At 31.2% G+C, this 18884-nt stretch overlaps 3 protein-coding genes across 3 annotated transcripts; 2 read left to right on the top strand and 1 right to left on the bottom strand.

Annotated features, from left to right (window-relative positions):
* The first annotated feature begins 1074 nt into the window (after positions 1–1074).
* LOC118063081 (uncharacterized) lies at positions 1075–4601 on the top strand. The gene is made up of 5 exons (XM_035076996.2): positions 1075–1423; positions 1505–1743; positions 2273–2385; positions 3850–3990; positions 4097–4601. The coding sequence occupies exons 1-5, from the start codon at positions 1192–1194 to the stop codon at positions 4350–4352; spliced, it is 981 nt and encodes a 326-aa protein (XP_034932887.1). The 5' UTR covers positions 1075–1191; the 3' UTR covers positions 4353–4601.
* Positions 4602–6677: 2076 nt separating this feature from the next.
* Positions 6678–8923, top strand: LOC118063087 (ubiquitin-ribosomal protein eL40 fusion protein). Its single transcript, XM_035077008.2, has 5 exons — positions 6678–6852; positions 6940–7026; positions 7127–7229; positions 8551–8617; positions 8720–8923. Exons 1-5 carry the CDS (start codon positions 6750–6752, stop codon positions 8744–8746), a joined length of 387 nt encoding a protein of 128 aa, XP_034932899.1. The 5' UTR covers positions 6678–6749; the 3' UTR covers positions 8747–8923.
* Positions 8924–14020: 5097 nt separating this feature from the next.
* Positions 14021–17236, bottom strand: LOC118063097 (beta-fructofuranosidase, insoluble isoenzyme 1-like). The gene is made up of 6 exons (XM_035077020.2): positions 16306–17236; positions 15350–16206; positions 15102–15260; positions 14684–14931; positions 14488–14578; positions 14021–14382 (listed from the first exon to the last, which is right to left on the bottom strand). Exons 2-6 carry the CDS (start codon positions 16199–16201, stop codon positions 14188–14190), a joined length of 1545 nt encoding a protein of 514 aa, XP_034932911.2. The 5' UTR covers positions 16202–16206; positions 16306–17236; the 3' UTR covers positions 14021–14187.
* Positions 17237–18884: the final 1648 nt, after the last annotated feature.

Genomic DNA, 18884 nt, shown 5'->3' on the forward strand with positions numbered 1-18884 from the left:
ATCAATTCTCACTAAATTTGCCAGTAGGGACGACAGTTCAGCCTTCCTTCACATATTTACCTATATCTAGAGCTCCAAATCGAGCAAGGTTGGATTTATTTGAAAGCTAACATCTCAAGCTACAATTTCTATTAGAGATGCTTCCCAATTGTGTTGTTCTGAGACCCAAATATCCCCTAGAATGAGAGTGACAAATCTATCTAGGATTCATCAGTGTTTTCTAAGTGAGTTTTCTACTATAACTGGTTCATGCATAAAAATACATAACACACTATAATTCTTCTTCTTTCCCTCCATTTGGCTCTTGGTCGAGCTTAGTCTAAAGGGACTATGGATTCTCTTTTTCTTTCTAGCTGATTTCTCTTACCTCATTCACTCATTGTCTATATTCTACACATACTATAAGTGCTCATCAACCCAAATTTCAGAATTCCTTTCCTCCTCCATTTCATCCTCACATGGCCAACCACTCAAGCTTTTGAGTCATTAATTTTTGTTTAACAATCTTGTGTGTTTTTCATGTTCAAAACATCTTTTATTAGCTTAATTAATCTCATTCTAACAATTTCTGCATTCCCCTAAATTTTCCTTCAAGAACCCTAATTTATAAAATCTGAAATTGATGCATAATTCCTATTTAATTGTTAATTTGTTTTATACCATTAAGTCTAGTATCGTGAAAAATACCATCTTCACCTTCATATCCAAATAATTCAGATATTTTTAACTTCTTTGTTCGAATAAATGGAGTCTCAATTTAGTGTGTGTTTAATATTATAATAGTTTTAGTGGTTGTAATTTAAAAAAAATAGGTAAAAATAACATTTTTAGTTGCAATTTTAAAAAAATATATGTTTAATTTAAAATGTACATGTAAAATAAATAAATAAAATATTATTTTAGTTTATATAAAAGTAAGGTTTGAACAAAACTACATGTGAACGCAATGTAAAAAAAAAAACTATATGACTAACAAAACTATTATTTCTCAGTAGTTTGATTAAAAAAAAACAACTACTGTACCAAACGGTTTCTAATGCGAATCCAATAATTTTAAGAGGATACGACATCGTTTATCCTTCTCTGCTTTGTTCAAGGAGGAGAAGCCACCGTCCCTCACTGACAGTCTTGGAAAGAGAGGAGAAAATTATCTCTCCAAGAAAAGGGCGGACCTCACCTCACTCTGGTAAGATGGCTACTCTTAAGACTAAACAGTGTCTGAACCTCTTAACTGGATTCATCAACTCTCGAACTCCACCTTTTCATTACAAAAATACCCGCACTCTCCAAACCCTAGCTTTCGAAGAAATCCAATCTTCACCCAACAAACCTGACGCGCCTACAGCTTTCATTCTCCACGGGCTCTTAGGTTCTGGTCGCAACTGGCGTTCTTTCTCTCGCAATCTCGCTTCCTCTCTTTCTGGTACACTCCATCGCTCTCTTACTTTCTTTGTTCTTTTTCTATATTCTGGATTCTTGATTTTGATTTGGTTATTTACAATAGAGTGGAGGATGGTGCTTGTGGATATGAGAAACCATGGCAAATCTGTTGATATAGAGGGATTAAACCCACCTCATAATATGTTTAATGCGGCTATGGATGTGGCTAATTTGGTGAAAGAGAAAGGTTGGGAATGGCCTGATGTTGTTATTGGTCATTCTATGGGAGGCAAAGTTGCTTTGCAATTTGCTGAGAGCTGCACTCGTGGTGATTATGGTCATTCTGTTTCTTTTCCTAAACAGGTATTCTTTTTCATTGGAAGATTCATTAATATCTTTTTATCAAACTGGTGTGGTCTTCTTTCTCTTGTGGAAATTGAAGTGGGCGTTTTGTCATTCTTGTGAAATGAATTGACGGATTATTTCTTTTTTTTTTCTTGCATTGATTTCTCAATAATTGGCTGCACTGTAAGCTATTTATCGGAATAAAACTTGAATCAATGTTGATTCTTGAAGGGATTTGATGTTTTCATGGGTTGTTAGATGAAGTGTGTGTATGTTGAATAATGAGATGAATTATATAGTTTCACTGTTTGTTTTAGCTATCGTATCTGCTGTTTAAGTTGATCATGTGAAATGATTTTGAATGATGGCATTCACTTCTGCTCTTGTAGTTATTTTCATCTTTCATTACTGATGAATTTGTGTTCTGTATGTCTTATACTGGTCAATTAAGTATATAAATCTTTCTGGGTTTGTTTGATAAATTCTTGTTGTTTTTGGGCATGAGGTCATTTCTGTGCTTTTATGTTTAATTCCTTGTGCAGAACAGCTGTGGGTACTGGATTCTGTGCCTGTAGAAGTAAGTCCTGAATATAGTGATGGAGAAGTTGAAAAAGTTTTGAGGACCCTGCATAGTTTACCCTCTCCAATCCCATCACGAAGGTAAATTTTTCTATCATGTTATTGATCTGACATTTTATTTTTGTTTTTGGTTTTACTTGCACGATAGCTGCATTTTGTGGGCCAAGTATCACCTTATTTAAGAAATATAGGCATCGGCAGTTGTTTTTGGAACTAGATTACTATTTTGTAATCCAATTTCCAAAATGAGGATTGGTTCTCATATATGATAATCGTTATAGTTATGGTGGACATTAAAGTTCTTAATCTTCTTCATAGACAGAACCCTGGAATTGGAGCAGATAAATAGGTGCTCATGCTGCACTAATGTATTCACTAATGTGATATAGACCATTATTTAAAGCCTGGAATTACTCTACTTTCTGGAGCTCAAATTCATATGGAATCTGTTAATAAAGGGCCCTCATCTCTGATATGGATATGAACTCCAGTAGAAGTGCAGGATTCACGACATCAAACAATTGAACAGATGTTTAAATACAAAGTTTGCCGTATAAGAAAATACCAATCACAGAAATTCCAGTTACAATAGCTATTATCCAAAGAGGAATCCTTTTAATATTACTAGACACTTCCCTCCATGTTAATGAAATGGTCTTGCTACAACATAAACAATCATAAATAATTATGTGATGATATCCTCCCAACAAGATGAGAGAACTTTCTCTTATTTAATACTTTCTTCTAGGGATGACAATCTAACTCAAATAAGATGGATACTCACTCACCCCAGTGAGTGGGTTTTTTTGGACAGTTATTATTTTGGATTGGGTATGAACATCTAAAATTTTTACTCAATGACTAATAGATAGGGTATGAATATTATTAAACTCAACCCAAAATCTGATCCAAACCCAAACCGAAATATACCCATTAGTATTTTATATATATATAATACTCTTTTATTATATATTGATTACTAAATTAGAATCAGGTAACAATTGCTTGAAGCTTGATGAATTGAGTATGTATATTAAAATTTCTTGTATGATGAGTGTCTATTTGTTTTGGATATGAGTGCGAATATACTAGAAATCCAATCTGTGAGTATCCATTGCCATCCTTATCTTTTATTTTTTATATTTAATTAGGCTCCATTCCACATCTGTCACATTGAATCAAGACCAGGCAAAAACTTTGTTTCTGTTTATTTAATTCCCTTCTCCACTCTGTAGCCTAGACAATGTAATGTTGAACATTTAGCATGTAATTGTATGGTCAAGTATTGCTTGAAGCTTTCAGCTAAACCCAAAATCTCCTTGTCTTTTATGAATTGTGGATAAAATGCACAAGTTGTGGTATTTCTTGGAATGGAATTTCTATTAGAAAACATCACCTGGGAGAGTAAATCCATTTCTATCAATCAAGAAGGATGAGCAAGCAGATACAGGAGTATATTATGCTTTAGGTTCAGTGTCTCTGTGGCTCCCAGTTTTTTCACGGTGTAAATTAACTCATTTTTTCCCCGGATGATTATGGTTTCAGCTGGCTTGTAAACCACATGATTCAACTTGGTTTCTCAAAATCATTATCAGAATGGATTGGAAGCAACCTCAAGAAATCTGGAGAGAAAGAGACATGGGCCTTTGATCTCAAAGGTGCTATCCAGATGTTCAACTCTTACAGGTCAGCCTCTATTTTTTTATCGAATCAATCAAATTTAAATGCCTTCCTTTGTGGAATATAAATAATGACATTGATGGTCTAAATAGTGAATATAAAAATTCTGCAGGGAGACTTCGTATTGGTCTCTGCTGGAACATCCACCAAAAGGAATGGAGATAGGGCTAGTAGTTGCAGAGAAGAGTGACCGCTGGGATCCAGATTTAATTCAGCGACTTGAAAGCCTTTCTAGCCGGACCAGGGATGAATCCGAGGGGAAGTTCTCGCTTCATGTTCTTCCAAACTCAGGGCACTGGGTTCATGTGGACAATCCAAAGGGACTTCTTGAGATTGTGACTCCCAGGATGGCTTCCCTTTCGACATAATCGTATGGATTTTAAGTTGTGATTTTGAAGTCTGATTGCTACAAAAGTATGATCAAATTACCAGTATTCCAGATCATTTGGATAGTACTGTTTTTTTCCACTGTGATGCAACAGGTTGATTTTTTCTAGTCATGCTTGAACAATATGAATAATTGATCTTTTCTTCGCAAGTAAATGTTTTGGAATGGTTAGCTGATTAATAAAAACAACCATAACGGAAGGCAAATTCCCTGTAATATTTGCTTCCAATTTTTGAGTTTTTGTTTTTTATTTTACTATTTAATGCCTCTTAGTTAACAACACTCTTCATGTACTTGTAGACGATTTTCTTGGGAGGTGTTTGTGTGTGTGAATGCTTGTCTCTATGTGACATATTTAAACTGTGATATCTCTATGTGACATATGCTTGTTTGGCTGCTAACTATACAATATTATTTATTAGAATAATATTTTTTTCTTTATTTTTTTATTTATTTTTCAATTTTAATTTTATCTTTAAATAATAAATTTATTGAAAATTGAGTTTTATATTTTTTTTAATTTATTTTTTTTATTAAAGTTATCGGATACTCATGTTTTGTACTGCATGTTTAACATCTTGAGTTTTTTTTTTCTTAGTTTCTTGATAATTGTTTTTTAATTATACCCTATTGATTGAGAATTAGACTTTGTGATTTGTCTTAGTGTTTTTTATAAGGTTATATTCATCTTATAACTCGAATCTTATAACTCGAGTAATGAGTTTAACTGGTTAACCTTGATTGATTTGAGTTCTTTTTTTTTATGTTTTTTTTAATTGATTTTTTTTTCTTCTAATTTTATCTTTTAACATTGATTTGATTGATAATTGAATTTTATAATTGGTTTCAATCTAATCTCAATTGCCATCTTGGTTTCATGACTCGGATCACGGATTTATCAAGTTAATTCAAGTTGATTGGAATTATGTTTTTAGTTTTTTTTAATTGATTTTTTTTTTAATTTCAACCATTTATCATTGGATTTATTAAAAATTAAGTTTTATAATTTGTTTTAATTTGTATTTTATATGGTTATCTTAAATATAATTTTTTTTTTGTATTAATCTTTGTTTTTCTCAACCAAAATATATAGTTTTTTTTAGCAATGTATTTCATTTAATTAAAATTGAAGGTGATTAAAATAAATATTCAAAAAACTCTAAATGATTCAAAAATAAAAAAATAAAAAAATAAATTTTTTAATTAAAACCTTTTTATTATATCAATGCAATTTATTCTTAAGAAATTTCTATATTGTAATGTTTCTCATGATTCGGATCATGGATTTATCAAATTAACTCGAGTTGATTAGAGTTATTTTTTTAGTTATTTTTAATTGATTTATTTTTCAGTTTTATTTTTTTATCATTAAATTTATTAAAAATTAAGTTTCATAATTTGTTTTGATTTATATTTTATATAGTTATTTTAAATATAATCCTTTTTTTTGTATTAATCTTTTTTTTTTCTCAACCAAAATATATAGTTTTTTTAGCAATGTATTTCATTTAATTAAAATTGAAGGTGATTAAATAAATATTCAAAAAATCTAAATAATTCAAAATAAAAAATAAAAAATGTATTTTTTAATTAAAACCTTTTTATCCTATCGAAGCAATTTATTTTTAAGAAATTTCTATATTATAATGTTTATTTTATGAAGAAAAAACTATCGGAGAATCATGGCAGCAAAACTATTTTGGAAAATATTATTTTATTAAAATCTCTTTATGTTAATAAAATTTCTTATGTTATTAATTTGATTTATTTTTTGACTAAGCCCGGCGCCTCGAAGGAAGCCTTGACTGAGTTCATCTCCACCCTTATTATTGTCTTTTCCAATGAAGGGTCCTTCCTGGCCTTAGCCAAGGTCACAGACAGTGCTGCCGGCATACCTGCTGGACTCATCACTGCAAACAACCCTTCTTGAGGCTGGTCGTCGTTCGCCTCCCTCTGTTCCTTTCTTCCAACCTTGCAAAAGTGATTGAAAATCGTTGATCAATATTTATATTCAAATGGATTTAAATCGGAAGTTTATATATATATATATATATATATATATATATATATAATACTTGAATGGATAGAATATAAATATAATAAAGGCTCAATTCATGAATACCCTTGCCACCTGCGGCTACAAGTAGAGGCAACTAACACAAGTTCTGTTGGGCTTTCGAATTTGAGACCTCTACATGGACTTGCTAGAAACCGAATCAGTGTGAAAAGGTCCATATGGCCCATAACCATGTTGAAGTCTTCTTGCCGTCAGTCTCCCCAAACGAAAACCCTAGCTGAGCATGCTATAAAGTCCTAATGACACCCAACAACACAGCCGTTCTCGTTTTCAAGAGTGGAAGATAGAGAGCAAGTAAAGATGCAGATCTTTGTGAAAACCCTAACGGGCAAGACCATTACCCTCGAGGTTGAGAGCAGTGATACCATCGATAATGTCAAGGCCAAAATTCAAGACAAGGAAGGTACATCTTGACCCCCTTTCCCCCCTTATAATCTCCGACTCTTTCAAAACTGTAAATGTAAAAATGTAAGTTTTTTTGTTGGAAAAGGGATTCCACCGGACCAGCAAAGGTTGATTTTTGCTGGAAAGCAGCTGGAAGATGGCAGAACTTTGGCTGATTACAATATTCAAAAAGGTTGCTTTCTCTTTTTTTGAATTGATTGTTAGTCTGATTTGTGAAGTTGGCTTTTTCATGAAATGATAATTAATTTATTTTGGTTTGTGTTTTCATTCAGAATCAACACTTCATTTAGTGTTGAGGCTTAGAGGAGGAATTATCGAGCCTTCTTTGATGGCCTTGGCGCGCAAATACAATCAAGAGAAGATGATTTGCCGCAAGTACGCTGTTTGGTTTTTTCCCATTAAGTTTAATGTCTTGGTTTACGCTTCTTTTGCAAAGTGTTGTCTGACTGTTTTTGCATCATAGTTTTCTTTAATCTTAAAATATAAGCAATGAAAGAGATAAGAGCCCTTTTAATATTTAGTTTAGCTTCTAATCACAGTAGATTGCAAAATATGAATTCAGTATGCCTAAGATGTGCTTGTGATGTTTGAATGTTTGGGATTTAAAAATATGTGTGTTTGTGTGTCTTGTTTGTTTTGAGGTATTGTTATTTCTATGGGACTTAACTTAGCCTGTACTGCTGTTAAGAGTGCATTAGAGGTTATATAAGTTCCCGATATTGATTTCCATTCTTCAACTTTATCAGCTGGTATTGATATACGGCCAGTTGATTTTCATGGTTGGTACATTTTGTTCTTCTGTGTAGATTAAATATGTTGTTTTTTCTTTTTATGGATAATGCAATTTCTTTACACTTCTCTAGTAAATGTGTTGTTATGATACTGTGAAAATAGATCTCATATCATATATTTGTTTCTGGAGAAAATAGTTGTATTCTTTATTCTGAACTTCTTTTCATAGTCATGCCACGTCCCGTTTGAAAAGCAGATTGCTTGTTTTATATTATGTTCCATTAATCATAATCATTTCTCTTTTTGGTGTCATTAGAGGGACTTAGTTGAACTCTCTTTTACTGTGTCAGGTTTAATAGATAGCATCCTAGTCCCGATATTGATTTCCTTTTCCATTTTATATTCCTGATACACTGGGTCATTTACCCGCAGTTGATTTCCTTGGGTGGCTCATAATTTTATATATGTACATGTATATTGTATCATATACCGGTGCACAAGGGAGGGAGATTGACCTATGTACTGTCATGGACAGTTATCTAACCTTCAATTTTCTTCCTCTAATTCTTTGGTCTTCAATTTCATTTTTTGCTTCATTTTCAAAACCTCTCAGTCATCACATCTGCTATCATGATGAGATGAAAAAGTATAGTTCAGAACTCGCATGTTTGAGTTTATCATATGGGTAAACATGAAATGCCTTTAGAGAGCTGTCACTTGGCAGTTGTGTTTTGAAATTCCAAACTGAGTGCTGCAACTGAAATGCATTTTGTATTTGGATGAAATTTTCTTTGCCAGCTATTGTTGCCTGTCTGTTCTGTTCTTCTACGGGGGTATGATATGGAATTGTTTGTTTATCTGCTCAATTTGCTCTCAGAACAGATTAATGTTAAATTAGCTGTATTAGTTGCGCCTCGCCAGCAGTGGTGTGCATGCTAATTGATCCTTTTTTTTTTTTCACCAGGTGCTACGCTCGTCTGCATCCCAGGGCTGTCAACTGTAGGAAGAAGAAGTGCGGTCATAGCAATCAGGTTTTTTTTTTTTTTAATGTTAAATTTAGCCTATGTTTTTATTTTATTTTCCACTATGTAGAATCTCATGTTCTGGAAACCCTGTGTTTCTACTTTCTGCAGTTGAGGCCCAAGAAGAAGATCAAGTAAAGGATCATTGCTGCATTTGTGCCTGAGATGAACTCGAGAGTGAGATTTTGGACTTGTTTTTGTCGTTGTTGTGGAATCTGGATTTACAAAGACAACCTGTGATTAATCTACATGAATATTATTAAGATTTTGCTGTCTTTATTTTGATATTTACAATATATTCTGTTTTCTGATTTTTCCCTCGTCTTAATCGTATGTGGTGTTTTATGTGATTGTGATCTATTTTTTATGTGATTTTCCCTTCTCTCTCTAAAACACATGTTAGGAAGCAAACCATTTCCAAGGACTTTGATTTTTAACTGCATATTTAGTGTATGCTATAAATCTTAAAACTTTTATTGAGTGTAAAAAAAATGTTGCATGGATGAGATTAGAACAGAACCTCGAGATTACGAGCCTTACGAGCTGCCTTACGCACTACCTGACCACCAACTAGTGAAATGCGTCCCTCTACAAAATCTATACAAGTATAATAACATACTGGATTACTGCACGGCTCTAATAAAATTTTCTATCATTAAAAAATATTATAGAAATATAATTTTCAGTATATATATAATGTTTTTCTAGTTGAAAAAAAATTTGAATTGTATGAAGGTTATAATTAGATTTAGAAGATTTGGCAAGTTTTAGATAATAAGTTTAATTTTAAAAATTTCATGATTTTTCTAATATTAAAATAATAATATATTTAAGGATGAAATTAAAAAAAAGTTAAGATGAAATAAAAAAATTTAATTAAAATAAAATAATTTTAGTTAATGGAAGTTAATTTGTAAAGTTTATGGTTCGGGTAGTGACATAAAAATAAATTTAAATAAAATAAATTATAAATTTTAATATTTAATTTGTTTAATGTTAAAGGATAAAATTAAACAATTCAATTAAAAAAACATAAAACATAAAAAATTAATGCAAGATAACTTAGATACCAAACACAAATTGAAATAAATTATAGATATTAATTTCCATTAAACTAAAATATATATCTCAATTTCAATGATGAAATCAAAAAAAAAAAAAAAACCTCAATCTTAACAATAAAATACAACTTGAGTCTATTTCAGTTAATTCATAAAACTCATGATCCAATTTATGAGATTAATATAACTTTATAGAAAACAAATTAAAATAAATCATGAAACTTAATTTATAATTAATTCAATGTTGAAGGATGAAATTGAAAAAAATAAGCCTTTTAAATTTTTTTAAAAAAACTCTATCAATTAAGTATACCCGTTAAACCCATGACACGGGTCATAAAATTTTGATAGAAACTATAATAAATTATGAAGTTCAATCTTTAATAAAGCAAATATTAAACAATAAAATTAGAAAAATAAATAAATAAAAAAAAACAGAAAACACCTAAGGTAAAAAAAAAAAATTATTACAATTAGTAATATTTTGAAAGGTGATGAACATTAAAATAACCATCTCTTTTTATTTTTCTTAATTTATACAAAATGGTAAAGGTAACTAGTGTACATTATAATCTAGAATTGAACCTCTATAAGATTTTTTGCTATATTACTTGAATTTTTTTTTTTCATTTAAAGTTTGTATCCATGCATTTCATATTTGCAAAAAATTCTTGAAATTGAATACAATTTCATCATCCATGCATGCCCAATGGATTGATGTAGTATAATCATATCATAATATATAAACTGAATAAAATGGTTCTATTTCTTATTCTTTTTAGCTTACTTCATTAGAACTAATAAGTTAAAAAACATTGGTTGATTTCTTCAAAATAACAAAATTGATGCTAATAAGAATACATGTATGATTTTTTTTTTTTTTTGCAATTCCTATAATTTAATTGAAGCTTGTCATTATAAAGGATCAATTTAGAGAAATTTTTGTGGCTTCAATGACAATGAGATCATTGCTTTATTGTATCAAGAGAGTCTCCCATCAAAGATAAATGAATAAAAAAAGGGTTGTAAAAAACTTTTTATTTCTCTATCATTATAGACAATACTATATTTCTCTATCATTATAGACAATACCATCTATATTATTTCTATTTATAATATATTATTTCTAACCATAGGATTTTCTCAAGTTTTTCTTGAGCAAATATATTAGGATAGTCTATCCTCACCTTTTATATATTTGATATTGACCATTATTCACAAGAATATTCTATAGTCTTAATAAGAAAGGCAGGGTTAAAGATTTATCCAATATAAGATATTCTATTATTTGAAGAACCTTATATTAGAAAGAATCTTTTGAAATATTTGTAATGAAATTCCTTGAAAAATTAAATCTAGAAAGGTAGAATATAAATAAGTACGAGAAAATATAAACAAATAGTCAAACTAAACAAAAACATTCAATTAAAAATAGGGATAAGACTAAAAAAATAATAGATAAAAAGCTCCAACACAAAGATTTTCATTAGTATGTAAATATATGTTATACCATCACTAATAAACACCATAATATGAGATATTCACTATCACACCCGGAAATCGTGGCATCATATTAAAAAAATAGTCTCGATTAGAAAAAGAACAAATATCTGGTATCTTGTTTTTTTAAGGAAAAATATCTTGTTCTAGGAGTCGTCACCTAGTATTATGGTTACTAGAAATCTTAATTGGTCAACAGAGATTCTATAGTACGGGACTGGTTACGCAAAAAAAAAGATGCTATTACCCCTTAAGCGCCTTACTTAAGGCAGGCTGCATTGCTGGTTTTGTCTAAAATTGCTAAGAATTTGTTCTTCATTTTTCCTTTTTTTATTATTCCTTTTATGTTCCTGACTCTAGCGTCAGTGAACAATTCCTACGAATATTTCCGACTCTGGTGCTGGTAAATATCACACAAATCTGAAAAATACGATACCTTTGACTCTAGCGTCAATGAATATTTTCGTAAAAAATGAATTTGAAGAACAAAATTTCTGTCCTTTTTTTTGTTTATCCTTTATTATTATTTGCCCTTTTTAGATGGAAGTAAAAAAAACATTGCACGACATATTTGCATTTAACAGTAATAGTCCACAGATTGAGCACATTTACAAAAAATACAAACACAAAGGAAAAAAAAAACAAAGTGCAAGGGGCCCACAAATAAATCAACGAAGGCTCCCAAATATTTTTGAAATTTTTTGTTATCGAAAAGGGGTTCGTTTGGTCAAATATTAAATTAGAATGAGCATAAAAATTATGGTCAAGGTATAAGGGTGTGTTTTGCCAAGCACACTTTTAGCAAACACAATTTGAGCCAGTTGGGCCTAATGCCCAGACCCGTCCCACTCTTTGCAATTATATCAATTCCTTTAGCTAATTTAACTCTTAATCATTCAAATTTTTTTTTTTTTTTGTTATTGAGATGAGTGAATTCTTGAAAAGATTCTTCAAGAATTTTGGGTTCTAGAAATGCATGAGAAATGTTGACCAAGTATAATATAAGGATATTAAATGAAGTGCGATGGATATAAAGTATTAACTTCTCCTAAAGATCAACTCCTAAAATATACAATATTCTTCCAAAATAGACGATTTTCTAAATGTAGATGATGATATTTATATAAATGAATATTTAAATTCTCTTGATTTTTAAATTTTCTTGATTCCTATCTAAATGAAAATTTTATGAAATAGATCTATTTTATAATTTTTTTGAAAGTGAAAATGGAACTCATTCTTTGTTTTTTCCTTTCCATTTATTCAATTTTCTTCCATTTAGTGATTGTTTTTTTCAATATTCCTTTGAGTCTTGAACTAACTGTTTTTTAACATCTAATATAATATATGAAAGGATTCTTGAGCAAGTATAGGTTATCTAAAAAATTATTAGTAAATACTTCTACAAGATATTATATTTTTTCATGAAATATCTAAGAAAATATTAATCAGAAATAAAAAAAGATTGATTACAAAGAAAAATGAAAATGAATATTATTTATACACATGAAAATTACATAGAAACAAGTAGGATTGAGTTATTTTTTGCAGTTAGTCCCAACGCTGCATTGTTCAAATAACTATCATACTCAAAATAATGATTAGTGTTTCTTATCTCTTCTTCTTTTTCTTCTTCTTCTTCTTCTTCTTATTATTATTAATAATAAGTGGACTCTCCCTTCTTAGCTCTTTATATGAACATTCATCGCAAGCATATTGTTCATGCTCCAAACATTAAAGTGAAAATAGAATTCATTCTTTGTTTTTTACTCTCCATTCATTTGGATATCTTTTATTTCATGATTTTTTCAATATTCCTATGAGACTTATATTGAATATTTTTATATCTAACATGATGTATGAAAGGATCCTGACAAGTATAGATCATCTAAAAAAATTATTAGTAAATATTTTTATAAAAATATTATATTTTATTTGTAGAAATATATTTTTCAAGAAAGATATGAGAATATTTATTGAAAATAAAATGAATATTATTTATACACCTAAGAATTAAACATGAACAAGAAGGGTTGGATTATTCCTTGTGGTGTACTACACAATCTTAACACCATGGTGTTCAATGAGTTCTAGCTTCTAGCTTCGATGGTCATTATTAAAAAAAAAAAAAAATAAATCAAATCTACCATTAATTATCTCATTTATTAACTACTCCATTTATAAATATCATAGTTATAGAAACAAAATACTTATATAACCTACTAAGATATAATTTGTAACTTGCTATCCTCGCAAATAAATTTACCTTCGTGAAAAAGGTATGGAGTTAGGGTGCTTATGTAAATGGTGACTAAATAAAATAATATCTAACTGGGCTGCATCTTTAATATACAACTTATATAATTAGTATATGGAAATAGGTGGAGAAGTTATGGTGGTCTTGTGTGGTGACTTGATGACTAACTAAGGTGTTCTTGGATTTTAGGAAGTGTGAGCAGACATTCTTCCATTGTTAGGGGTGTGATCCCAAGTTTTTCTTAGTTAATTATTGAGAATATATAACTATAATAAGAAGAAACTCTTTGCATGAAGCAAAAAAGACTGGTGTGAGCTTAAAATCCAAACATAGAAGAAGTGTAACATATTGAGAGAAGGACGTGGGCTCAGTAAAATGAAGGTTTAGCATAACATCTCGTTTATTTTCAATATTCTTTTGAGACTTGAACTGATTTTTTTTTTAAATATCTAACATAATACAAGAAAGGATCCTTGAGAAAGTATACGTTGTTGTCATAGAAATATGTTTGTTCAAGAAATATCAAAGAAAATATTAATTAAAAATTGATTGTGAAGAAAAAAGAAATATTATTTATATACATGAGAAGAGAATTGCATAGGAACATGTAGGATTGGATTGTTTTTTGCAGTGTTACTACATAGTCCCAGCATTGTAGTTTTCAAATAACTATCCTACGTACCCAAAATAACGATTAGTGTTTCTTAGCTCGTTTCCTTGTTATTATTATTATTATTCATTGAGCGTATTCTTCCCCCCTTTCAACTCTTTATAGGAACATTCATGACAGGTGTGTTCATGCTCCAAGCATTAAGATTCTCTACTGTGATGGTCTCGCTGCCATTGTTGAACACATACAAGTGAGCCTTTTCAGAGACTGCAATAGTTGGATAAACCCTAGATGAGATGGCAATTCTTCCTCCAACTCCAAAACTCTCTACAACAGAGTGATCAATCTGGAAAGAAAGAGCAATAACCAAAAGTATGTTAAGATAGTTAAGTAAATGAGAACATAACAAGAGCAAGTATTGTTTCAGACTCAGATAATGAAAGGACCATACCAAACTTCTGAGCGAAAGTTTCTTGCCGGTCAAATCAACATCAACAAATCCAGCAAAAGATGGTTTATACAGTCCTTTACCTAAGGAAGAGCTGTTTAAAGAAGCCATGTATACAGACCATGTTTAGTAGAGGTTGATAACAAAATTAGGATAAGAACATATGTCTAGAGAAGAGAAGAGAAGCCATAACACAAACCTCCTTGCATCAGAGCACAAAAGAACTTTATGCTTGTCTGCTGCTGCTTTAAATACTCTAAAGAAGACAGGAGTGAATTCTTCAAGATTTTTTGAAGCTAATGTCAAGAGTCCAAATGGCCCAAGTCCACCAGGATCTTTGGAACCCTTTTGATCACATACATCAAGTGCATCAAGCTTAGCCCATTTTGGATCAAAAGGCTCAGCTTTGTCCAAGCTTGGGAAAGAAAAGGTTACATCAACATCAGCCTGTAAAATACATGAAGAGCAATTAATCAGGAAAATCTTAGCTTAACTTCACTACCATTCAATGTAAGAAACAATTGCTTAAAAAATATTGACTTGATATATTTTTTAAGTAATTGTTTCTTGGACTTAAATGTTTAGTGTTTTTTAGAAGAAAAAGAAAGAGAACAAACCTGAGCAGCAGTGATGACTTTAACTTCAACATGATTGCCTTGGTTGAGCTTTTGATTGCGCAGTTGAACATTGTGCCCTCTTAATTTCTCTAACTCTGCAACAGGCCACTGTAGCAATTGCTTTCCACTTGGATCTAGCCACACCTTCCTTGGAATCAACTACAACAATGCAATAAAGAAAACATAAAGTGTTATTAACCAATAAAAATGACTTTTAAAAAGTAATGATAAATTCCACCAAGTATTACCTGAATTCCTGCCCACCCTTTGTCCTTATCTTTCTGAGGATCATCAGACTCATTAGCCCAACCCCATAAAACCCTTCTATTTGTGCTTGGGTCAAAGAACGTCTTAGAAGCATAAAAGTTTCCATAATCTAACCTAAGACCAGCCCAACCATCAACTAAGCCCTCATCAGGAAAATACTTGTCCTTCTTCTTATTGTAAGTACCCATTGTATAGTACTCGTATCTTGTCATATCTAGGCTAACCTTCAATACATGTTTCACATTTTGTCCCATAACTGAAGGATCCAACCCGTTTTTGCCGGACAATGAAACGGGGAAAAAATCTGGGCATTCCCACATACCTGTACCCTGAACTGAATGTAATGGATGCTTAGCCTTGACCCATTTCTTAAAATCTTTACTCCTGTACAAATATGCAACCCCTCTATTTTTCCTCCTGCTGCCTATCAAAATCCTCCAATGCCCATCAGCCAACCAAGCAGTGGTCGGATCACGGAATGCACTACCATTTACGCTAGCATCCGGGTTCACTATCGGATTATCATCAGGCTTAACCCATTCACGAAGATATGGATCCGACAAGTTTGCGGGTACTGCATAATTTTGAATCTGCCTGTTATTTTTATCCACAATACCCGTGTATAATATCACAGGCTCGCCATTTGGAAGGACCGTCGCTGAACCAGACCAACATCCATAATTATCAAACCATTTAGAAGGGTAGATTGCAGGCTCAAGGGATTCCCAATTGATCAAATCCTTCGAAACTGAATGAGCCCAAACAATGTTACCCCACACTGCACCTTCGGGGTTGTATTGGTAGAAGAGATGGTAAAGCCCCTTGTAGTACATAGGCGCTGCTCATACATATCAGCACACATAAAACAATCAAAATCAGGATTGATTAAAAAACTGGAGGCCATGAAACTGATCATGTTCTTGTTGGAATGGCTTACCATTTGGATCTATTGTTGATAAATTTATTCCAATCAATTTGAGCAGCACCCAAGAGCATCATGGACCAAAAAGGATAAAAGAAGAAGAAAACAAAAGTTAGCCATCAGTGTTGAAGCCAATTTTCACTCAAAAATGAATAAATGCATAAATATTTGACACAATAGCTGAACAGAGCTCGGGAGGAATGTTCCCAGCAAGTAAATGGTACAACCTTTTTTCAAGACAAACAAAAACATCAAAACCTCATGTGATGCCATTGAAACTATTAATATATATTGTGCTGGCCACAATCTGTCCTGGAAATGATCAATATAGGATTATCCCGCCAGATCCCCTACTTTTCTTCATAATAATTATTTAACAGCATATGCCCCAGTCGAAACCAGTTCTTGTTGAATCTTTCCTTCTATTTTTAAAGAGAAAACCAACACCATGAAGTCTGTTCAACCCTTTTCAAGTATATATATGAGCACTAGTGTTATTTAAAGAGTAACCAAGAAACTGCCTCAATGTCAACAGGGAAAGGATCACAAACCAGCACGTCAACTTGCAAAGAAGAAAAAAGTAAAAAAAAAAAAAGTGGTCCTTGTAAGGATTAGCACCACCGATAGCCCACTATTTGCACGGCTGTAGGATGCTGAATGGACAAGAAAGACTTCCACGCATCCAAGCACCCTTCGGTGCCACCTTTTCGGAGTTTTAAAGGTTAATTGTGTAGAAAATCTGAAGACATGTGCTCTTTTCCTGTTTGTCCAAAACCTCACTAACCCGCATATTGTCGTGTACAAATTTAACTTATGGCCACGGTTAATATGTTACTATAAGACTATTTTCGATGAAATTATATACATGGAATCCCAACCTCAAAACCATATATTTTTCGATGAAATTATATATATAATCAATGAATTAACAATAACATGACAGATATAAAAGAGAAAAACAGGAGACGAGAATTAAATAGACTGATAGCAATATATTCTTGAAGACCAAAAAGAACATCTTAATAGCTGCAAAATATGCGAGTATAAAGTAATAAGTAAATTTGAAATAATCTTGACTAACAATTAAAGTGATATCTCTCTTAATTAGAACAAGCGCTTGTGGAGTTGGACTATGTAAGCACGATGCAGGCAAAGAGAAAGGAAGAAAGAATGTCAAATTAATAGCATCTTCTTAGGAAGAAGAACTGAATCGAGATGGAGCCCTACTACCCTTAAGAATCAAAGACAAACAAAACAAAAAGGTCATACCCTAGAAGATTAAAAAGGCAACGTATATTATATTATATTTTTTAAGAAATATATTATAGATAGTACTATTTGCATTGCATGGGAGAAAGAAAGAAAGACAAGGAGATGCACATGTACCGTTGATCCAGTTCCTTGGAGGCTGAAAGTGATACCCAGTTCTATGGACTTGGTTCACGTTCTCAACACTAAGAGTCTGATACCGAGAATAAATCTTATGAGAAGCCTCGGCTCCATTGTTACTTGGCACAAAAAGCAAAGCAAACAGAGCAAGAACTGGGAGAGTGTGTGGCATAACCATCATTGATATTTGATTATCATCCACGAGAGAAAACCAGGTATCACAAAGAGAGAGAACAGAGAAAGAAAAGAAGTTTTTTTTTGCAATGAATAATATCGAAAGAGCTAAGAATGAGAGTTTAAGTGCTTGGGGAGTGGATGTATATAGAGGTTTTCTAGGCTCTTATTAGAGACTGAAAAGGATAAGAAGTCTCCAACTAGATGATGCTGACCTTTACAAATATTAGTTTGTGGATTTGCTGGTTGACTTTGGAAGGTTTTGAATTTTAAATTGATATTTGAAAGATTCAAATATTTAAATATCTGTACTTGCTTTGTTATTTATTTGGATTGCAAATATAGGGATTATTAATCTATTGACCTGTGCTGTATCATGTTTCCTAACATTTTTTTATCCGATTAAAAAAAATATTTTAAAAAAGTTCAAAAAAAAAAGGCGAGAATCATGGGATTCCAACCTAAATGAGATTCCAACTAATCAATTGAAAAAAAAGAAAGAAAAAACAATATATGCCAACCTAAATGAGTATGATAAACATGAGTTTAATTGCAAAAAAAATCTAATATAAAATGATAATATTGAAATAATAATAATAATAATAAAAAAGATAAAAAAAAAGTTCTAGCAAACCAGGTAAGCAAACTAAACTTTACGAACCAAATCATGCAAATGAGATAACCTAATAGAAAACAAATCAGAAATAATTACGAAGTATAATTCTAAAATAACCCAATATTGAAGGACAAGACATGACAATTAAATTAAAAAAAAAAGCAATAAAAAAAAAAACAACCAAGAAAATCCAGGCTAATTCATCAAACTCATGGTCTAAGTGATCATGAGATTGAGATAAAAAAATATAAAGGAAATTAAAGAAAATTATGTAGCATAACCTTGAAGAATAAAATTGAAAAATAAAATTAATTTCCAACAAATCTAATAATATTAAAGAATGAAATCAAATTTTTTTTTTATTATCAATTTAAACAATTTTCCAATAAATTCAAGAAAGAACTACAAAAAAAAA

Source organism: Populus alba, chromosome 16, assembly GCF_005239225.2.
Source record: "Populus alba chromosome 16, ASM523922v2, whole genome shotgun sequence".
In the NCBI taxonomy this organism is placed as follows: domain Eukaryota; kingdom Viridiplantae; phylum Streptophyta; class Magnoliopsida; order Malpighiales; family Salicaceae; genus Populus; species Populus alba.